The sequence below is a fragment of the Hemibagrus wyckioides genome, linkage group LG05 (assembly GCF_019097595.1).
Source record: "Hemibagrus wyckioides isolate EC202008001 linkage group LG05, SWU_Hwy_1.0, whole genome shotgun sequence".
Lineage (NCBI taxonomy): Eukaryota > Metazoa > Chordata > Actinopteri > Siluriformes > Bagridae > Hemibagrus > Hemibagrus wyckioides.
Genome location: NC_080714.1, coordinates 26584019 through 26604596, shown reverse-complemented (window position 1 = coordinate 26604596; position 20578 = coordinate 26584019). Strand labels below are relative to the sequence as shown.

Below are 20578 nucleotides of genomic sequence, written 5' to 3'. Positions count from 1 at the left end.
CTCTTATATCACAGCAATTTAAAAATGGCTAACAATTTATGAATGACACGTTATACAAAGCGAAGAAACTGTTACCTCAAAAAACCTCTGACACTGGAGACTCCTTCCATAAATTCTTGCATAATCATGTCCTCACCATTTTAATGAATATTACCTATTACATGTATGTATATTCAATTCAATTCGGTTAATTTGTATAGCGCTTTTAGCAATGGACATTGTCTCAAAGCAGCTTTATAGACGTATAGAAACAGAATATCTCTAACATTTATCCATAATGAGAAGTCTGAGGTGACGTTGGAAAGGAAAAACTCCCTGAGATGATATGAGGAAGAAACCTTGAGAGGAACCAGGCTCAGAAGGGAACCTCATCCTCATTAGGGTGACACCGGACTGGAAATGATGTAAATGTAAATAATCATTTCTTCAACAGTTTATAGTCATGGAATTGTGCAACCAAGCCAAGAGCTCCTGAGGAACTAATAGGTCTGAGTTCATTATAGACTAGTTAAATAAGTAAATGCATTTAATCCATGAATTATTCAGGCTAGTTTTTGTGAAGTCCCTGTAAATGAGGTGTTACTATATACATGCTATAAAAGCATATAAGTATGAGCGAATTAACATAAACCGGTCATTTGTTTGTCCAAGCCTCTGTTCTATAAAATTCTGACCAACAATTCAACAGTGTCTCCAAACCATGTTTCATTGGAATGACTGACATTTCATTAGCTCATACCGCAGAATGTTCACTCATGCTAACGCCAGTTCTCTCCGTTCTAGACAACAAGCAGTTCTACGATCCAATCCGATGACAGAGAGCCCAGGAACGCTTTTAACATTTACGACAAAGGAGACTTTGTGTGAAGAAGCGTGACAGACAGAAACCCTGTGTGAAACAGGGCTCCTCAGTGTGAGAGGGTATTAGTGTGCAGTAAAGCTCAGGGAGGAGGAGCAGGCTAATCTCACAGCGTGAGGAAACAAAAGCTGACTGGAAAAAAAATGCACAATTCTCTTCACATCGCTTCTCTGTAGCCTCCGGCACAACCACACATGATTAAGTGTATCCCCAGGCAGGATCGTCATTCAGTTAGACCATTCAGACGGCTGGAAAGAGCTCTGGTGTGGTGAAGGAGCCCCCATGTGGTCCTCTTTTTAGATTGATTAGTCTAAGTGTAAACCTCTACGATTTTTTAGAATTTTGGTTTTGTATTCATAAGGCAACAAATCTTCTGATCGATATGTAACAAAACCAGAAGAAAGCCTAAAGTATCCTATTGATCCACTTTAAAAAATCATCTGCACTTGAACCACGACTTTACATCGCCTTCTTGCAAATCAAAAAGCATTACAAAATCCCTCTGTAGCTAGCTAGCAAGCTAAATAGCTAGGTACAGCTAGCTGGATATGAAGTTTTCTGACTGTGTGAACAAAGCCAAACTGAGCTGTGGAGCTTCCTAGCTGGCTAGGCATCTTATCACAGAGCTTGCTAGCTTGTTATCATCTGTAAGCTGTGAGAATTTATTCACTATGAGAAATGTATTTATTTCATATCTTATTACTTGGTGATGAAAAGTGATCTTTGCTAGCTAGTAATCTGTGGTTTTCACAGCCACTAGCACAATATTTAGCTGACTTGCATTGTAGAAATGCTTAAGAGATTGCTAGAGATTAGCTTGTGAAGCCTGGATGTTAGGACAGAATTTAGCTGACATCCAATGCAATAATACTCAGAAAAAGTTATAGAACCTGTCATATATGTGCCGTTTTAGTGTTAAAGTTATGGATTTAGCTGTGAAATAATGTTTTGATGATCTGTTTCTCTCCCACATCTTATAGAATAAGTAAACGAAAACACCACAAGGCAATACACTGACTTATTTATTTATTTTTTTCTTAAAAATCACACATAGTTTATGAGTGTTTCTCAATCCTGGTCATGGAGTGATACACACACACATTTCTCCCCAGCTCTTTTTAATTAGCTGGTGAGTTAAACGAGCAGGAAAAACAGTAAAACATGCAAAGAACGGATTGAGAAACACTTCATGACATAATAAGCATAAAATCAAGAGTTAGCGATCAGAATAATAATAATGAGACACATTCTGCCTACTGAAGCTGCTGTACAGTTCGCTACTTCTCTTGTGCTTCAAGCGTTCAAGGATTTTAAAACCAATATAACAGAAATGTTTTTATTTATATATCAGAATTCCTCTGTCTTGAGGTTATGAGATTGTACACACAGTAGGGCTGGGCGATATGACCATATATATATATATATATATATATATATATATATATATATATATATATATATATGCTATAAATAGCATGCTATATATATATATATATATATGAAATAGCATCTCGTGATTCATTATTCCACAATATACCTTTTAGACATCAATGGGATTGTATTATTTAAAGATATTTTAATTCAGATACAAAGTCTAGCTGTGGCAGATTTGGTGATTTGCTTTATACTGAATTTTTATAATACTGTGTTGTACTTAAAACCCTGTTTATATATTTAATTAGGTCAAATTTGGTCAATTACAGTTTTGTACTTAATCTTTAAAATGTAAAAAAATGTTGTATAATTATATATATTTTATTTTCCTTCCTTTTCAGTGTTTATTTATTTCAGTTTGTCATATTAAAAAAAAAATCTCAGTGCTGCTATTTTTTTGCAGTTTGCTTGTTTAAGGATCGTTTCTGATCATTTCTATAATTCCGTTAAAATTTGCGAATTGTACAGATTTAAAAAATTGTCTTTTATTTTGAAGATTTGGTAAGATTTTTCTTAAATCAACACTTGTTATCAGAGTTTGTTAGTAATCCTATATATTTTTTAAAAAATTGTAAACATATTTTATTGTAATATTTAGATTTAGACAATTTTTTACTTAAAGAGTGAACCTTTAAAATTATAAATTGTTAACATTTTGCTCAGAAAGCCTGTGAAAAACTGCAAAAAATATAAAATAAAATAAATTATTCAACAGTGAAAAAAAAGAAAAGAAATGAGGACACATTTTTAAAAATTCTGAGCAGAATGTTTTGTATGTGCTGGCTGGTTAGCTCAGTTGGTTAGAGTGTGGTGCTAATAATGCCAAGGTTGTGGGTTCGATCCCTTTTCATCCACATGTTTGTGAATTTCTCTTTGGGATGAATAAAGTATCTATCTATCTATCTATCTGAACCTTAAAAATTGTAAAATGTTAAACTTCAGAATTTTCAATATCTGTTCACGTATTTCTTTTTTAACCCCATGTTAAGTTTTTCACAAGCTGTTAAAAGGAATGCTGTTTAGCCAGCAGTTTGTAAGTTATTAGTAATCCTTTACAATCCTATCAATCATGGTACATACATTGTATGATTAATATTATTATTACTTATAGAAGTACCATGGTATGATATATACACTAGACTGCCAAAAGTTTTGGGACACCCCTCCAAATCATTGAATTCAGGGGTTGGACTCGGCCCCTTAGTTCCAGTGAAAGGAACTCTTGATGCTTCAGTTTGGAGTGGAGGAACTTGTGAGTTTGGAGTGGAGGAACTTGACTGACCTGCACAGAGTCCTGACCTCAACCCGATAAAACACCTTTGGGATGAATTAGAGTGGAGACTGTGAGCCAGGCCAAAACTGGGACGTCTGCCTTTACATGCACGTGAATGTAATATGGAGTCGTCCCGCCCTTTACAGCTATAACAGCTTCAACTCTTCTGGGAAGGCTTTCCACAAGGTTTAGGAGTGTGTTTATGGGAATTTTTGACCATTCCTCTAGAAGCGCATTTGTGAGGTCAGGCACTGAGGTGAGCGAGCACTGGCTCACAGTCTCCACTCTAATTCATCACAAAGGTGTTCTATGGGGTTGAAGTCAGGACTCTGTGCAGGTCAGTCAAGTTCCTCCACACCAAACTCACTCATCCATGTCTTTATGGACCTTGCTTTGTGCACTGGTGTGCAGTCATGTTGGAACAGGAAGGGGTCATCCTCAAACTGTTCCCACAAAGTTGGGAGCATGAAATTGTCCAAAATGTCTTGGTATGAAGGTGAAGCATTAAGAGTTCCTTTCACTGGAACTAAGGGGTTGAGCCCAACCCCCGAAAAACAACACCTGAACTCAATTATTTGGAGGGGTGTCCCAAAACTTTTGGCAATATAGTCTATATATTGTCATATCGCTCATCCCTAACACACACTGCACTTAAATCATCACAAGCACCACAGAGCTAGCAGGATGCAACTCCAACACCACACGGTATCAAACAAAGCGCAGAGCCTGGATACGGAAATTTGTCGGATTTTCAGTTGGCTTGACATCAAGGTCTAAAAACTCATCTCATGTTTTGTCTTTACTCATCCGCCCTGCAGGACACAGAACATAACAGACACACACACACACACACACAGATACACACATGCATGGATATACCCGCATTCTCAGACATGCACATAAACACATACACACGCACGATCACGCGCACACACACACACGTGCGCTCCTACTTGCATTACAATTCTTACGGTGAACATGCCGAAAGACGAACCACACACACACACACACACACACACACACACACACACGTCAAGAACTGTCATGCAAAGCTGCTGTCCGAGTCTCCGGTTCAGAGTCCCACTGTGAACAGGTGCAGACTGATGACATAATCAAGGAGGGCACGTTGGAATGTGTGTGTTGTTTTAATCATAAACGATAATAATAATAATACAGAAAATGTTACATCATTAGTTATGCAAAATATTTGCTTCTGATTGGCTGGTAGGTGTCGGATCTATTCTTATATCACTACACACTCTGATGTCAGTCAAAAACGAAATCTGCAATATTTGAAACTATTCTATGTAACCATGACAACGAGCATAAATAACGACCCAGTCTGCGTCACGGAAGGTTCATAATCACGTTCGATATGCAAATTAACCCGAGCTAGCTAGCTAACTTACCTTAATGTCAGTGACGGTGGTTGTTATGGTTACAGGACGTTTTATTCTGACAGGATTGGCTGACTAAAACCTATGAGTTATCAATTGGTTGACAGAAAATATGATATAAATAAATAAATGTGTAATATAATTACAAATAAATGACTTGTTTATGCTGAATAAACAAAGGAATTAGCACTTAGCAGTAGTTGTGTGATAGCAGAGCTAGCTAGGAGGGAATTGAGAGAAAGTAGCTTTAAAATATAAAACATTTGTTTTACAGTCGAACAAATTAGCAACACCTCAGTGCTATATTGCAGAAATCAAGCCCGGTGTATGTTATTTTCTGAAACCTCTGTGTTATCTCTTACATGAGGTAAACGTTAGTGTTAATGTTGGTGTAGATTTCATTTATAAACCCCGGCTCTATGTCAAATGTGTACCCTTTATCGTGTTCCTGACATCGCGGTTTATACTGTATAAATTGCAACCAGTCGAAAATCTTCTAGCAGTAACGTTTGACACGATAAATCTCAAAAATCTAAAACACGTCAAACACTTTGAAGCCTTGAAGGTCAGAAAACACACGAGAAAAGGCCCCTCAGGCTCTGGAGAGTCTGTTTCTTAAACCGATCGACAGCAAAGACAATCACGACACAGAAACTGAGTAAAATGAGAGGGAAAAAAAACTTTTCGAGCATTTCTCAAAACGTCTCGTTTCTTCAGGAAAGCCTGCGAGAAATTCATGAAATTGCCATCAAAATGCCATCATCCTCACAGATTGCCTGGTCTTTTTTTTTTTAACTGTATATATTTATATTTATATGCACTGTATATCTATGAATCTGCATAATGACAGTGATGTAAATCTAATCTGCATTATGCGTCAGGAGAAGGCGGATGTACAGGACTGTTCATCGGGCAGCTCTGCACTCGGTTTAGCCGGAACGCTGCTTGCGCCGGTTTCTCGCGATTAATGGAACTGGCTGACGTGACACTTGACGTCGTTGAGCCCCATCACCGTGTCGTGATCGCTGCTGCTGTTCTCGTGCTTCTTGTCCGAACAGCGACACAACTTGTATTTTGCTACCTGAAAAAAAATAAGAAGAAACAGGAGAGAGATAGATGGAACGAATTACAAAGCAAGGTTGAGTGGAACAGTTTATTCCTCAGAAATGCTTCATTTTAGGCTTCCATGAGCTTTAGGGTCAGCCGAGCTGAACGTTTTCCGCCGTATCACCGAGACTGTTTGGGTGTCTTCGCTTTTTCCAATCACAGGTTTCCATGGAACGCTGGTTTACTTGATTGAAGCGCCTTAACTCTGCTTTCACTGTTGGATTTCTCAAAGAGAGCTATTTGTGCTATGATGCTGCAGTGCGACAACATGACAACGCTCTTGCTCCAGTTATAGCTAGTTTCAGCTAACAGGCTGGCTGGATTTGTTCAGTCTATTAATACGGATAAAATAAAGATCTCTCGCTTGTACCGAGAACTCACTGTGGCCTACAAACATGGCAGACCCAATGTTCTACACTTCCCAAAGCACATGGACTTCTTTATACATGTCCCAATACGTCACTATGTAGTATAAATAGCGTCATGTAATGCTTAAATAGCGTCATGATGTGCTTATTCAAGTGGTAATGTTGGACAGTTCATTCACTCAACGAGTGCAACTTTGCATACATGGCAGAAGAGGAGCGGGGCTACCAGACGCTGATGCATGGCCGACGACACTCCGGTGGATGAGACGTCTTACAAAAGTCTTTTAAAGTAACCCATGTGCATTGTGTGATTTAGTTCTCTCTTACCATTTTTACAAATTCAGCGAATTCTGGAGCTAATTTGGCTAATTTTGTCATTTGGGGGTTTTATTTTTTAAACTTGGGAATTCCTGCCTCGGATGCACTTTTTTAGCCACTTTTAAGCCACTTCCTGCAATATCTGGCTGCTAGAGTTAGTTATACATGGTTTGTTTACTTGGTTCTCTGCAAATTGGGGTACTAGCTATCTTTTAGTAAGAAATCTTTGCACTCCATAATGGATTTATAGTCATTTTGTCAATCATTGTCATGGTTATACCAAACTTGACCTCACTGGCCATGCAGATCAAATGACCCTTCAAGTTCTTGCCTTCTAGTCCCTTTTTGTCATGCTTTTGTTGATGTCATGTCCGGTCGGTTTGCCTTCCATTTGCCTTGCTCACAGTCTGCATGGTTTGCTCTTTTGGTTTGTATTCACGCTATCGCACAGGATTACTTTATTAATGAATTAAAAATAAACCAAAGAGTCTCTCAAAACCAAGTCGTTTAGGAGCCAAAAGAATCGATTTGTAAGCTGAGTCAAATGACCTGATTCAGTGAAAAGACCTGAAATTCCCATGACTAATCAGCAGTTGCATGAGTAGGAGGAATTGGCAGAAGATCACTGAAAAGAAACTTTAGCCACAGATTATGAAGTTTTGTCTTTAAGGAATGTGTGTAGGATTTATTTTGCAGCAGCGGTGAAAAATCTTCTTGCCATAAGCCTATTAAAACAGTGGGCCTTATGAAAAAATGAAGAAATCTCAGAAATGTACACAAGTCACGTAAAAAACAGGGAGAAGCGATGAAATTTTTGACATTTTTTTTCAGTGAATCAAATGCATTTGGCTTAGTGAATCAGAATCAGATTCAGTGAATCGATTCATTTGATTCATTGCTTTTTGTTCTGTTTTGTTTTGTAAACCAGTCAAAGTCTGTACTATTTTGGTTGCAGTTATGGCTGAAATGATTCCAGGAAATTCTTCTACCGTTTTAACAAACAAAACAACATTCATTGCTGTGGCATTTTATAAAACATGCAGGCGGATCTGATCGGTCATTCTTTATGCTGCCTCATACACACATCTGTCTCATACACACACACACACACACCTCACCCTTCGCTCTATCACCAGCTCAGATGTTAAAACGTTTACCGTGGAAGCATTTAGATTAAAATAAAAACAGCAGCTCGTATATGCGAGTCCAATGTCTATGTTCAGCTAAAAGAGTCGAATCAAAGAGACTCTTTGCCGAGTGACACATCACTCGATCCTCACAAACACAAAAAAACACAAGCAAGTCGGTTTGAGTGCAAGCGACTGAGTTAACCTGTGGTTTCTTAACGTTAAATAATAAATCAGAGTTCTTCCACTCAGGTTACCCAAGATGCCCACTCGTATCGATGAGCCACAAGCTTCTCCTTTCCTTCAGCAGGATATTTGCAAACTTATGAATATTAATGAAAACTGTGGGTGTCAGGGACAAATGTTGGACAAGAAGACGGAGAGAAGAAGAAGAAGATAGATAGATGTGCTTCAAAATCTAATATATATGTTAATAAATGCTGTTGCTTTAATTCCAATTTTATTTTACTTTCACTTTGAACAATGTCTACTAAGCACCACTCATTTGTACAGGGGGAGGGTTGCCAGGTCAGTCAGAATTAAGTTAAGGTTCATTCTGACAGGTTGGCTATTATGAACGCACCTCATACAGATAATCAAAGAGCTCCAGAATGGTGAGAATGCTCGCTCCGATGAAGAGTCCCATCTGTCCTCCGATATCACCTGGAAACACACACACACACTCAACATTTTGCACATCTTAACATCTTAACACCATTTCATCCTGACTCCATCCCACATCGCACAGAAAACCAGTTTTACTGCTCATATATTTGTTCTGGACATATTCACATTAAATAAAGAAATGAAAGGAAAAAGTATGCATTTTTTAGTAGAACTGAACCATCTGGAGTTAATCCACTAAATCCACAGCAATCTGACAACACACATCATTTTTACGTCAGTAATGAGCAACACATCATACACTTTACTGCTTTACACTTACATTTATGAGAGGAGTTCATACCGGATATCACTAACATCAGTCATTCTCTCTTTCTCTCTCTCTCTCTCTCTGTTCCCTCTGTCTCTCTCTCTCTCTGTCTCTCGCTCCACCCATGTTCTTTATCTCTTTCTTTCTGTCTGTTTCTCTTTCAGTTTTTGTCTGTCTGTCTGTCCCCTCTCTCTCTGTCTCTCTCTCTCTCTCTCTGTTCATTTTCTGTCTGTCTGTCTGACTCTCCCTGTTCTCTTTCTTTCTCTCCATCTTTCTCTCTTTTCTTTCTCTGTCTCTCTCTCTCTCTGTCTCTCAATCATACTCTCTCTCCCCGTCTGTCTCTCTCTCTCTCAGTCTCCTTCTCTCTCTCTATCTGTCTCTCTCTGTCTCTTTCTCTTAGTCTCTTTCATTGTGTCTCGCTCTCTGTCAGTCTGTTTCTCTCTCTCTCTCTCTCACACACACACACAAACACACACACACACTAAATAATGTCTCCTAACAAATCTCTTAACCCGAAATGGTTATTAGAAGAACTTGTATTAAACACCACCATGTTGTTACAGACAGAACAAACTGTACTGATGGATAACAGTTCACACCTTCCAACCAATCAGACTCGAGCATTCAATCCCCCTGTGATAGAAGAGGAAATCACGCGGTTCCGCATCCATGTCTCCTGTATTTTATTCCTCAACGAGGCCAAAAAACATCAATCAAAATCCAATCATTTCAGCAGGTCTGATATTCAATATGCCTGCCACAGGAACTCTAACGTACTCCGTCTACAGCTTCAGCCAGAGAGACGGATGAGAGATCCTCCCTGAAAATATGTCTGCATGCAGAAAACCTCCTCCTGCTTTCATGTTCTCATCACTTCCTCAGAGAGAAACACCAGAGCTCCTCACTGGGGTTATTACTCCCTGAATGATTAAACGGAGCAAATCTAAGGTTAAAGAGATTTACTCGCGTGTAATGAACTCACCCAGCAATCCTGCTACTTCATAGGCTTTCCTCTGCTCGATGGTCTCGTAGTTCAAAGCTTCGAAAAACACATCTAGGACGAGAATGTTGTCTCTGTGAAATGAACAAAGCAAGACGTACAGCCATGACCTGGGCCAATCATTTAAACGTGAACAGACGATAGAATAAAAGCTACTGTATTTATATTACGGAATAAAATCAGTAATGTTAGCTAGCATGCTGGCGATTGCTAATTTGCTGCATCCAAATCGACTGACATAACGAAATTGTTTAAAAGAGATTAATCAGAGTGCGTTCCTCTCTATAAAATTCACTATTTTCTTTTTCGTGAACACTTCAACAGGTGACCTCCTTCAAAGGCTGGACGATGTGTGCTCAGACATTTTTGCGTGCCCTAAAAATAAAATAGAGTGGAACCTCAGCACAGGAATTTAATCGGTTCTGGAGGCGAGTTCTTAAGGTGAAAATTTGTATAAATTTGTTATTTTCCCATAAGAAATAATGTAAATGCAGATAATCCGTTCCAGCCACCCAAGAATATGACCAATAATCCCAAAACAAAGTCTGCTTACGAAGAACTGACCCAAGCCCAGCATTCCATGTCAAGGCTCCTCACAGGAAGTCGTGCCCCCAAGCTTGGGCTAAAAATAGAACAGACCACCCACACCACCAATCTGTCAACAAAAAAACACCCGAAAAATCACCTAGCTTTTGAGGCATGCTGAAGACGACGTTGGTATCGTGGGGTGACTCTTTCCAGCTTTCACTGACTGAAAACAATTTCATAAACTTGCTTCAGTTGGCTTCGCTAACAAGGTTTGAACGGCTCCCGAACGTACACACACAACTTAGCAGGCGCTCGGTTCGGTTCATTCGTATGCCGAAAATGCCGAGGTTCCACTGTATTTTTAAAGATAAAACAATGATATGGACCATCATTTTTCTATCTCTTCACTGGAGACTCCTTCCAACGATGTTAAATAAACAAGCGCTTACAGAAAACCAACCATTCTAAACATTCACTATTACTATTAATATTATTTTAAAACTGTTTATGCTAAACATAACCTATTACACTGAATGTATTAATATCAACCGGTGATTTGTCTTGAAGGCTTCCTGTCAGATCTGCTCTTATAATGTTAAAATGAACCTGGCCAATCAGAATCCAGAATTCAGCAGCGATGTGGTAGAATTTCAATAATCACACTGAAAATAATTGCTTTTAATTAAATACGATAAATTAAAACCACGACATGAGAATGAATTCAACCTTAAAGGCACAGTTTGTATTTTTATTTTTTTTTACAGCCCTTGTGAGCTCAGTTAAAACATTGACAAGCCATGCCTTTCCCTTACCACATACTGTCTCATAAGTAGCCTTGATAAATGAGCACAGCTGAGCAGCTGATTTCTGGGCCAGAAAAAAAATTGTCAAAAAAAGCCTATAAATAAATAAATAAGCCGAATCCGTTGCATGTTGCTGTTGTGAATAAGTTAGTTCTAAGGTATCTAATCATTTATAAAATGAAAACAGGTCTAGATGCACGTGTAAACATTACAAACCGCCGCTTTAAACTTCAAACTGCACCCTTAAACCGCCATGGGCCGGAGCACTCACGTGATGTACTTCTCGGACTTGCTGAATTTCTTGGCGAGGTATTTTGCCGAGGCTTTGCTGGGGATCTTGACGAAAGAGAGCTCCTTGCTGTAGCGTGTGGTGTTGCACGGAGTCTCACACATGCAGTACTCGTTATCTTTCTCCACCAGGTACGCTGAGGAAATGCAGCAAGGAAGAAAGAAATACACACAATGACTGAATTGATTATTTGTTAAAAATGATTATAGGATTGTAAAACCCTGAGAACCGCACTGGTATGGATATGGATGTAAGCAGACTTGCGTGTTGATCTATAATTAGTCAAAAAAATAGAACAAAAGGCGAAAAATACTTCAATAAACCAATTCAGCATGAATCCAATCCATAGATCATGAACAGCTTACACACGAGTCATGGAGGATAAATACGTACACTTTTTAATAATGTTTTCATTGTTATCTCACAAGCTACAGACACTATTGTGTTGGGTTGTCTTATGTTGTGTTGTGTTGTGTTGTATTGTGTTGTATTGTGTTGTGTTGTATTGTGTTATGTTGTACTGTGTTGTGTTGTATTGTATTGTGTTGTGTTGTACTGTGTTGTGTTGTATTGTGTTGTGTTGTGTTGTGTTGTATTGTGTTGTGTTGTACTGTGTTGTGTTGTATTGTGTTGTATTGTGTTGTGTTGTACTGTGTTGTGTTGTATTGTGTTGTGTTGTATTGTGTTGTGTTGTGTTATGTTGTGTTGTATTGTGTTATGTTGTACTGTGTTGTGTTGTATTGTGTTGTGTTATGTTGTGTTGTATTGTGTTGTGTTGTACTGTGTTGTGTTGTATTGTGTTGTATTGTGTTGTGTTGTACTGTGTTGTGTTGTATTGTGTTGTGTTGTATTGTGTTGTGTTGTGTTATGTTGTGTTGTATTGTGTTGTGTTGTATTGTGTTATGTTGTACTGTGTTGTGTTGTATTGTGTTATGTTGTACTGTGTTGTGTTGTATTGTGTTGTGTTGTGTTATGTTGTGTTGTATTGTGTTATGTTGTACTGTGTTGTGTTGTACTGTGTTGTGTTGTATTGTGTTGTGTTATGTTGTGTTGTATTGTGTTATGTTGTACTGTGTTGTGTTGTACTGTGTTGTGTTGTATTGTGTTGTGTTGTATTGTGTTGTGTTGTGTTATGTTGTATTGTATTGTGTTATGTTGTACTGTGTTGTGTTGTATTGTGTTGTGTTATGTTGTGTTGTATTGTGTTGTGTTGTACTGTGTTGTACTGTGTTGTGTTGTATTGTGTTGTATTGTGTTGTGTTGTACTGTGTTGTGTTGTATTGTGTTGTGTTGTATTGTGTTGTGTTGTGTTATGTTGTGTTGTATTGTGTTATGTTGTACTGTGTTGTGTTGTACTGTGTTGTGTTGTATTGTGTTGTGTTGTATTGTGTTGTGTTGTGTTATGTTGTATTGTATTGTGTTATGTTGTACTGTGTTGTGTTGTATTGTGTTGTGTTATGTTGTGTTGTATTGTGTTGTGTTGTACTGTGTTGTGTTGTACTGTGTTGTGTTGTATTGTGTTGTGTTGTGTTATGTTGTGTTGTATTGTGTTATGTTGTACTGTGTTGTGTTGTACTGTGTTGTGTTGTATTGTGTTGTGTTGTATTGTGTTGTGTTGTGTTATGTTGTATTGTATTGTGTTATGTTGTACTGTGTTGTGTTGTATTGTGTTGTGTTATGTTGTGTTGTATTGTGTTGTGTTGTGTTATGTTGTGTTGTATTGTGTTATGTTGTACTGTGTTGTGTTGTACTGTGTTGTGTTGTATTGTGTTGTGTTGTGTTATGTTGTGTTGTATTGTGTTGTGTTGTATTGTGTTGTGTTGTGTTATGTTGTATTGTATTGTGTTATGTTGTACTGTGTTGTGTTGTATTGTGTTGTGTTATGTTGTGTTGTATTGTGTTGTGTTGTACTGTGTTGTACTGTGTTGTGTTGTATTGTGTTGTATTGTGTTGTGTTGTACTGTGTTGTGTTGTATTGTGTTGTGTTGTATTGTGTTGTGTTGTGTTATGTTGTGTTGTATTGTGTTATGTTGTACTGTGTTGTGTTGTACTGTGTTGTGTTGTATTGTGTTGTGTTGTATTGTGTTGTGTTGTGTTATGTTGTATTGTATTGTGTTATGTTGTACTGTGTTGTGTTGTATTGTGTTGTGTTATGTTGTGTTGTATTGTGTTGTGTTGTACTGTGTTGTGTTGTATTGTGTTGTATTGTGTTGTGTTGTACTGTGTTGTGTTGTATTGTGTTGTGTTGTATTGTGTTGTGTTGTGTTATGTTGTGTTGTATTGTGTTGTGTTGTATTGTGTTATGTTGTACTGTGTTGTGTTGTATTGTGTTATGTTGTACTGTGTTGTGTTGTATTGTGTTGTGTTGTGTTATGTTGTGTTGTATTGTGTTATGTTGTACTGTGTTGTGTTGTACTGTGTTGTGTTGTATTGTGTTGTGTTGTATTGTGTTGTGTTGTGTTATGTTGTATTGTATTGTGTTATGTTGTACTGTGTTGTGTTGTATTGTGTTGTGTTATGTTGTATTGTATTGTGTTATGTTGTACTGTGTTGTGTTGTATTGTGTTGTGTTGTATTGTGTTGTGTTGTGTTATGTTGTACTGTGTTGTGTTGTACTGTGTTGTGTTGTATTGTGTTGTATTGTGTTGTGTTGTATTGTGTTGTGTTGTATTGTGTTGTGTTATGTTGTATTGTGTTATGTTGTATTGTGTTATGTTGTATTGTGTTGTGTTGTGTTATGTTGGGTTGTATTGTGTTATGTTGTACTGTGTTGTGTTGTATTGTGTTGTGTTGTATTGTGTTGTGTTATGTTGTATTGTGTTATGTTGTACTGTGTTGTGTTGTATTGTGTTGTGTTGTGCTATGTTGTATTGTGTTATGTTGTACTGTGTTGTGTTGTATTGTGTTGTATTGTGTTGTGTTGTATTGTGTTGTGTTGTATTGTGTTGTGTTATGTTGTATTGTGTTGTGTTGTATTGTGTTATGTTGTATTGTGTTGTGTTGTGTTGTATTGTGTTATGTCGTATTGTGTTGTGTTGTATTGTGTTGTATTGTATTGTGTTGTGTTGTGTTGTATTGTGTTGTGTTGTATTGTGTTGTGTTGTATTGTATTGTGTTGTGTATTGTGTTGTGTTGTATTGTGTTGTATTGTATTGTATTGTGTTGTGTTGTGTTGTGTTGTGTTGTGTTGTATTGTGTTGTGTTGTGTTGTGTTGTATTGTGTTGTGTTGTATTGTATTGTGTTGTGTATTGTGTTGTGTTATGTTGTACTGTGTTGTGTTGTATTGTGTTGTGTTATGTTGTATTGTGTTATGTTGTACTGTGTTGTGTTGTATTGTGTTGTGTTGTGTTGTATTGTGTTATGTTGTACTGTGTTGTGTTGTATTGTGTTATGTTGTACTGTGTTGTGTTGTATTGTGTTGTGTTGTGTTATGTTGTGTTGTATTGTGTTGTGTTGTATTGTATTATGTTGTATTGTGTTGTGTTGTGTTATGTTGTGTTGTATTGTGTTATGTTGTATTGTGTTGTGTTGTATTGTGCTATGTTGTATTGTGTTATGTTGTACTGTGTTGTGTTGTATTGTGTTGTGTTGTATTGTGTTATGTTGTACTGTGTTGTGTTATGTTGTGTTGTATTGTGTTATGTTGTACTGTGTTGTGTTGTATTGTGTTGTGTTGTGCTATGTTGTATTGTGTTATGTTGTACTGTGTTGTGTTGTATTGTGTTGTTTTGTGTTATGTTGTGTTGTATTGTGTTATGTTGTATTGTGTTGTGTTGTATTGTGTTGTGTTGTATTGTGTTATGTTGTATTGTGTTGTATTGTGTTGTGTTATGTTGTATTGTGTTGTGTTGTATTGTGTTATGTTGTACTGTGTTGTGTTGTATTGTGTTATGTTGTATTGTGTTATGTTGTACTGTGTTGTGTTGTGTTGTGTTATGTTGTATTGTGTTGTATTGTGTTATGTTGTACTGTGTTGTGTTGTATTGTGTTATGTTGTACTGTGTTATGTTGTACTGTGTTGTGTTGTATTGTGTTGTGTTGTATTGTGTTGTGTTGTGTTATGTTGTACTGTGTTGTGTTGTATTGTGTTGTGTTGTATTGTGTTGTGTTGTATTGTGTTGTGTTATGTTGTATTGTGTTATGTTGTACTGTGTTGTGTTGTATTGTGTTGTGTTGTATTCTGTTGTGTTGTATTGTGTTGTGTTGTGTTATGTTGTACTGTGTTGTGTTGTATTGTGTTATGTTGTATTCTGTTGTGTTGTATTGTGTTGTGTTGTGTTATGTTGTACTGTGTTGTGTTGTACTGTGTTGTGTTGTCTTATGTTGTGTTGTGTTGTGTTGTGTTGTCTTATGTTGTGTTGTGTTGTGTTATGTTGTACTGTGTTGTGTTGTGTTATGTTGTGTTGTGTTATGTTGTGTTGTGTTGTATTGTGTTATGTTGTACTGTGTTATGTTGTATTGTGTTATGTTGTACTGTGTTGTGTTGTATTGTGTTGTGTTGTATTGTGTTGTGTTGTACTGTGTTGTGTTGTATTGTGTTGTATTGTGTTGTGTTATGTTGTGTTGTGTTGTGTTGTATTGTGTTGTGTTGTATTGTGTTATGTTGTATTGTGTTATGTTGTACTGTGTTGTGTTGTATTGTGTTGTATTGTGTTATGTTGTATTGTGTTATGTTGTACTGTGTTGTGTTGTATTGTGTTGTATTGTGTTATGTTGTATTGTGTTGTGTTGTATTGTGTTATGTTGTATTGTGTTATGTTGTACTGTGTTGTGTTGTATTGTGTTGTGTTGTATTGTGTTGTGTTGTGTTATGTTGTATTGTGTTATGTTGTACTGTGTTGTGTTGTATTGTGTTGTATTGTGTTGTGTTGTATTGTGTTGTGTTGTGTTATGTTGTACTGTGTTGTGTTGTATTGTGTTGTGTTGTGTTATGTTGTACTGTGTTGTGTTGTATTGTGTTGTGTTGTGTTGTGTTGTGTTGTGTTGTGTTGTGTTGTCTTATGTTGTGTTGTGTTGTGTTGTATTGTGTTATGTTGTACTGTGTTGTGTTGTATTGTGTTATGTTGTATTGTGTTATGTTGTACTGTGTTGTGTTGTGTTGTGTTATGTTGTATTGTGTTGTATTGTGTTATGTTGTATTGTGTTGTGTTGTATTGTGTTATGTTGTATTGTGTTATGTTGTACTGTGTTGTGTTGTATTGTGTTATGTTGTATTGTGTTGTGTTATGTTGTGTTGTATTGTATTGTGTTGTATTGTGTTATGTTGTGTTGTCTTGTGTTGTGTTATGTTGTACTGTGTTGTGTTGTGTTATGCTGTACTGTGTTGTGTTGTACTGTGTTGTGTTGTGTTATGCTGTACTGTGTTGTGTTGTACTGTGTTGTGTTGTCTTATGCTGTACTGTGTTGTGTTGTGTCATGTTATGTTGTGTTGTGCTGTGTTGTATTGTATTGTGTTGTATTGTGTTGTCTTATGTTGTGTTGTGTTATGTTGTGTTATGTTGTACTGTGTTGTGTTGTACTGTGTTGTGTTGTATTGTGTTGTGTTGTGTTATGTTGTACTGTGTTGTGTTGTGTTGTGTTGTGTTATGTTGTACTGTGTTGTGTTGTACTGTGTTGTGTTGTGTTGTGTTGTGTTATGTTGTACTGTGTTGTGTTGTATTGTGTTGTGTTGTATTGTGTTGTGTTGTGTTGTGTTGTGTTATGTTGTACTGTGTTGTGTTGTATTGTGTTGTGTTGTGTTATGTTGTACTGTGTTGTGTTGTACTGTGTTGTGTTGTACTGTGTTGTGTTGTATTGTGTTGTGTTGTGTTGTGTTATGTTGTACTGTGTTGTGTTGTATTGTGTTGTGTTGTGTTATGTTGTACTGTGTTGTGTTGTATTGTGTTGTGTTGTATTGTGTTGTGTTATGTTGTATTGTGTTATGTTGTACTGTGCTGTGTTGTACTGTGTTGTGTTGTACTGTGTTGTGTTGTATTGTGTTGTGTTGTGTTGTGTTATGTTGTACTGTGTTGTGTTGTGTTGTGTTATGTTGTACTGTGTTGTGTTGTGTTGTATTGTGTTGTGTTGTGTTGTGTTATGTTGTGTTGTGTTATGTTGTATGATACACACTAATAACATCGCTGGGTTCTTACCGAGTGCCGAGTCTGCGCACACTTTATAGAGCTCAGGGCTGCAGTACGGGGCATCACCTGAAGGGGGCAGTACAGAGAACAGCTAATAATCTTATCATCTCCATTCAAATTTCTGGCTTTTTTGCCAGAGCGACTTACAATTTATCGCATTTTAGTGCTTTACAGTTACTTACGTTATTTATGAGACGAGTTTGTACCAGATATCACTTATTCTCATTCTCTCTCTCTCTCTCTCCCTCTCTCTCTCCCTCTCTCTCTGTTCTTTCTCTGCTCTCTCTCTCTCTCTCTCTCTCTCTTTCTCTGTCTGTCTGACTCTGCCTGCTCTATTTCTTTCTTTCTTTCTTTCTTTCTTTCTTTCTTTCTGTCCATTTTTTACACAACTGAGCAAAAGAGGGTCCAGCAGTGGCAGCTTAGTGGATATGACTCACTATTCATATCACTATCAAATCACTATTTATTTATTTATTTATTTATTTATTTATTTATTTCTCAAGCATAGGATTCTTCTTTTAAACTCCTCTCAGTGAAGACACATATGGACGGACACGTATGAACGGACGAAGGCTTCGGCTGAATGCATGACGTGAATTATACAGAAAAGTTCAACCATCCAAGGAGACTTTTCTGTAATACAGTCCTGTAGAAAAGTTCTTGCAAAGAAATGCCTAAAAGCACAGACGCCTTTAGACGTAATGAACTTTAACGGGTTTATTTTAAATATTAAACGCCGCCAATAAAGAGCAGCAAACAGCGCTCAATGTTACAACAAATGGTTAGCTTCCCATTAACGCCGCATCCTGAAGTGATTTATTCCTTTTTCTCTCACAGCAAAATGCCAGTGCTGACATTTCCATTTGGAAGCGTGACACATCATCATTTTTTTATAGGGTCATTTATTAGTCTGGAACATCTGCGAAACACTTAGAAGCTGCGAAGAGCTCGCTTCATCATGAAAATAGAATAAGAAAAATTGGCAGAAAAACCAGAAAGCATGAATCCCAAAGCGCTGACACTGGAGACTCCTTCCATAAAACATAAAATAACCGCTAAATAAATGCCTCCTTACATAAAAGCTCAAGTGGTTAAGCTGCCACTGCTGGGCCCTTGAGCTCTAGGTGCACTGCATCATGATTGACCCTGCGCTCTGACCCCAACCTCCAAGGATGGGATATGCGAAGAAAGAATTTCACTGTGCAGTAATGTATATATGACAAATAAAGACAACCTAACGTATATCAGATATGTTACGCTCAATGGTCTTCTACAGGCTTCTATGGCAGATTGAACTGTTTTAATGGGAGCAAAGATTTATGCTCATTGGACAACAGAACCTTTTTATGCAAATCTTTTGGTTAATGTTAATGTTAAGGAGACTTCTTGGATTTTTGATAGTTAATAAGAGTGACTTTATGTGAAGGCTCTGGTTTTAGGGCAGTGTGACACCCATAAGTAATCCATCCTCGACTGTATGTGTGGAAAATAATGGAAAATAAAAAACATAACCCCTGACACTGTGTGTGTGTGTGTGTGTGGTTTTGTGTGTGGATTACCGGGCATGTGCACCATGCGACAGTTGCAGTTTTCCACCAGGTAGCGTGTCTCACAGTCGATGCGACAGGCGCTGAGGCTGTAAGTGCTGAAGAAGTCAGAGTCCAGCGAATTCATCTTGCAGGTTCCCCACGGAGGTGGCAGGAACACCAGCTGAGAAACACGCAGAGACACAGATTAGATTCACAAACGTGTACACAGACACATGGCAGGGAAGGGATTAAAATAAGCTTCAGGCGTGATTACACTGAGGCGTGTTGGACAAACTGCGGGACATAACGCTTACGTATCAGAAGCCAGAAATCCACATTTGAATGTTTAAAGATTCGTGGAATATGTAGACTTTAAATGTGGACTATATTTTTCAAATACAGTGGAACCTCGTACGAATTCAAATCCTTCTGGAGACGACTTCTTAAGGTGAAAGTTTGTATTGCGAAACTAATTTTCCCATCAGAAATAATGTAAATGCAGATAATCCGTTCCCAAAAATTTGACCAATATTCCCAATACGAAGCGTATGGAAACTGTATGGCTGCTTACAAAGAACTGACCCAAACCAAGCATTCCTTGTCAAGGCTCCTCACAGGAAGTCGTGCCACCAACCTTGGGCTAAAAATAGAACAGAGCACCAATCTGTCAACAAAAAAACACCCAAAAAATCACCTAACTTTTGAAGGCATGCTGAAGACTCCCAGATGTACGCCCAACTTAGCCGGCATTCTGTTCAGTTCATTTGTATGCCGATGGAAATTTCTTGCCGAATTTTAATACTCAAGGCGAAAATTCGTAAGGGAGGACATTCGTATGTCGAGGTTCCGCTGTAATATAATACTCAAAAATGAAATGAAAAATTAAAAGCATTTGGGATGTTGAACTGTGTCTATTTTCAGCAACAATTATCCATTACAACCATTACCATGAACAAATAAAATGTACATATCGATGGATACTTTTTTCCTTGGTTCTCAGGAGGATATATATATATATATATATATATATATATATATATATATATATATATATATATATATATATATATATATATATATGTACTGATACAGGTTTAGTATAGTTCTATACGTTATGCATCGGAATACTGAACCTTTTTTTTAATGTTGTTAAAATTCAAATGGCGGATTTAACAGAATGTGACATTTCCAGTACACGCATGACCTACCCGCTGCTCTTGGCAGGAAACGAAGGTCTGGAATCCCGGAGCGACGCCGAAACCCAGCTGATCGATGAACGGTGGCTCAGACTGACTGTGAATCTGAACTTTGATCCCTGCTTCAAATGACGTTTCGTCTGATTGAGATGGAGACCAGAGAGAGAGAGCAAGAGAGAGAGAGAGAGAGAGAGAGAGAGGTATAAGTGAGAGTATTATTATTATGTAGTATTATTATAGCGAAACTAGTATTATTAGTAGAAGTGGTGTATTAGTACTATTAGTATTAGTAT

The 20578-nt window shown here is 37.4% G+C and overlaps 1 protein-coding gene across 1 annotated transcript in view; it reads right to left on the bottom strand.

Annotated features, from left to right (window-relative positions):
• Positions 1-2335: 2335 nt before the first annotated feature.
• Positions 2336-20578, bottom strand: part of asic1a (acid-sensing (proton-gated) ion channel 1a) — a 42274-nt gene continuing 24031 nt past the window's right edge. The window contains exons 5-11 of the mRNA XM_058388691.1: positions 20298-20425; positions 19120-19270; positions 17570-17626; positions 11420-11573; positions 9800-9891; positions 8467-8546; positions 2336-6044 (exon numbers count right to left, since the gene is read on the bottom strand). Of these exons, the coding sequence (XP_058244674.1) occupies positions 5928-6044; positions 8467-8546; positions 9800-9891; positions 11420-11573; positions 17570-17626; positions 19120-19270; positions 20298-20425 (779 nt within the window). The 3' untranslated portion in view covers positions 2336-5927. The remainder of the gene's footprint in view (positions 6045-8466; positions 8547-9799; positions 9892-11419; positions 11574-17569; positions 17627-19119; positions 19271-20297; positions 20426-20578) is intronic.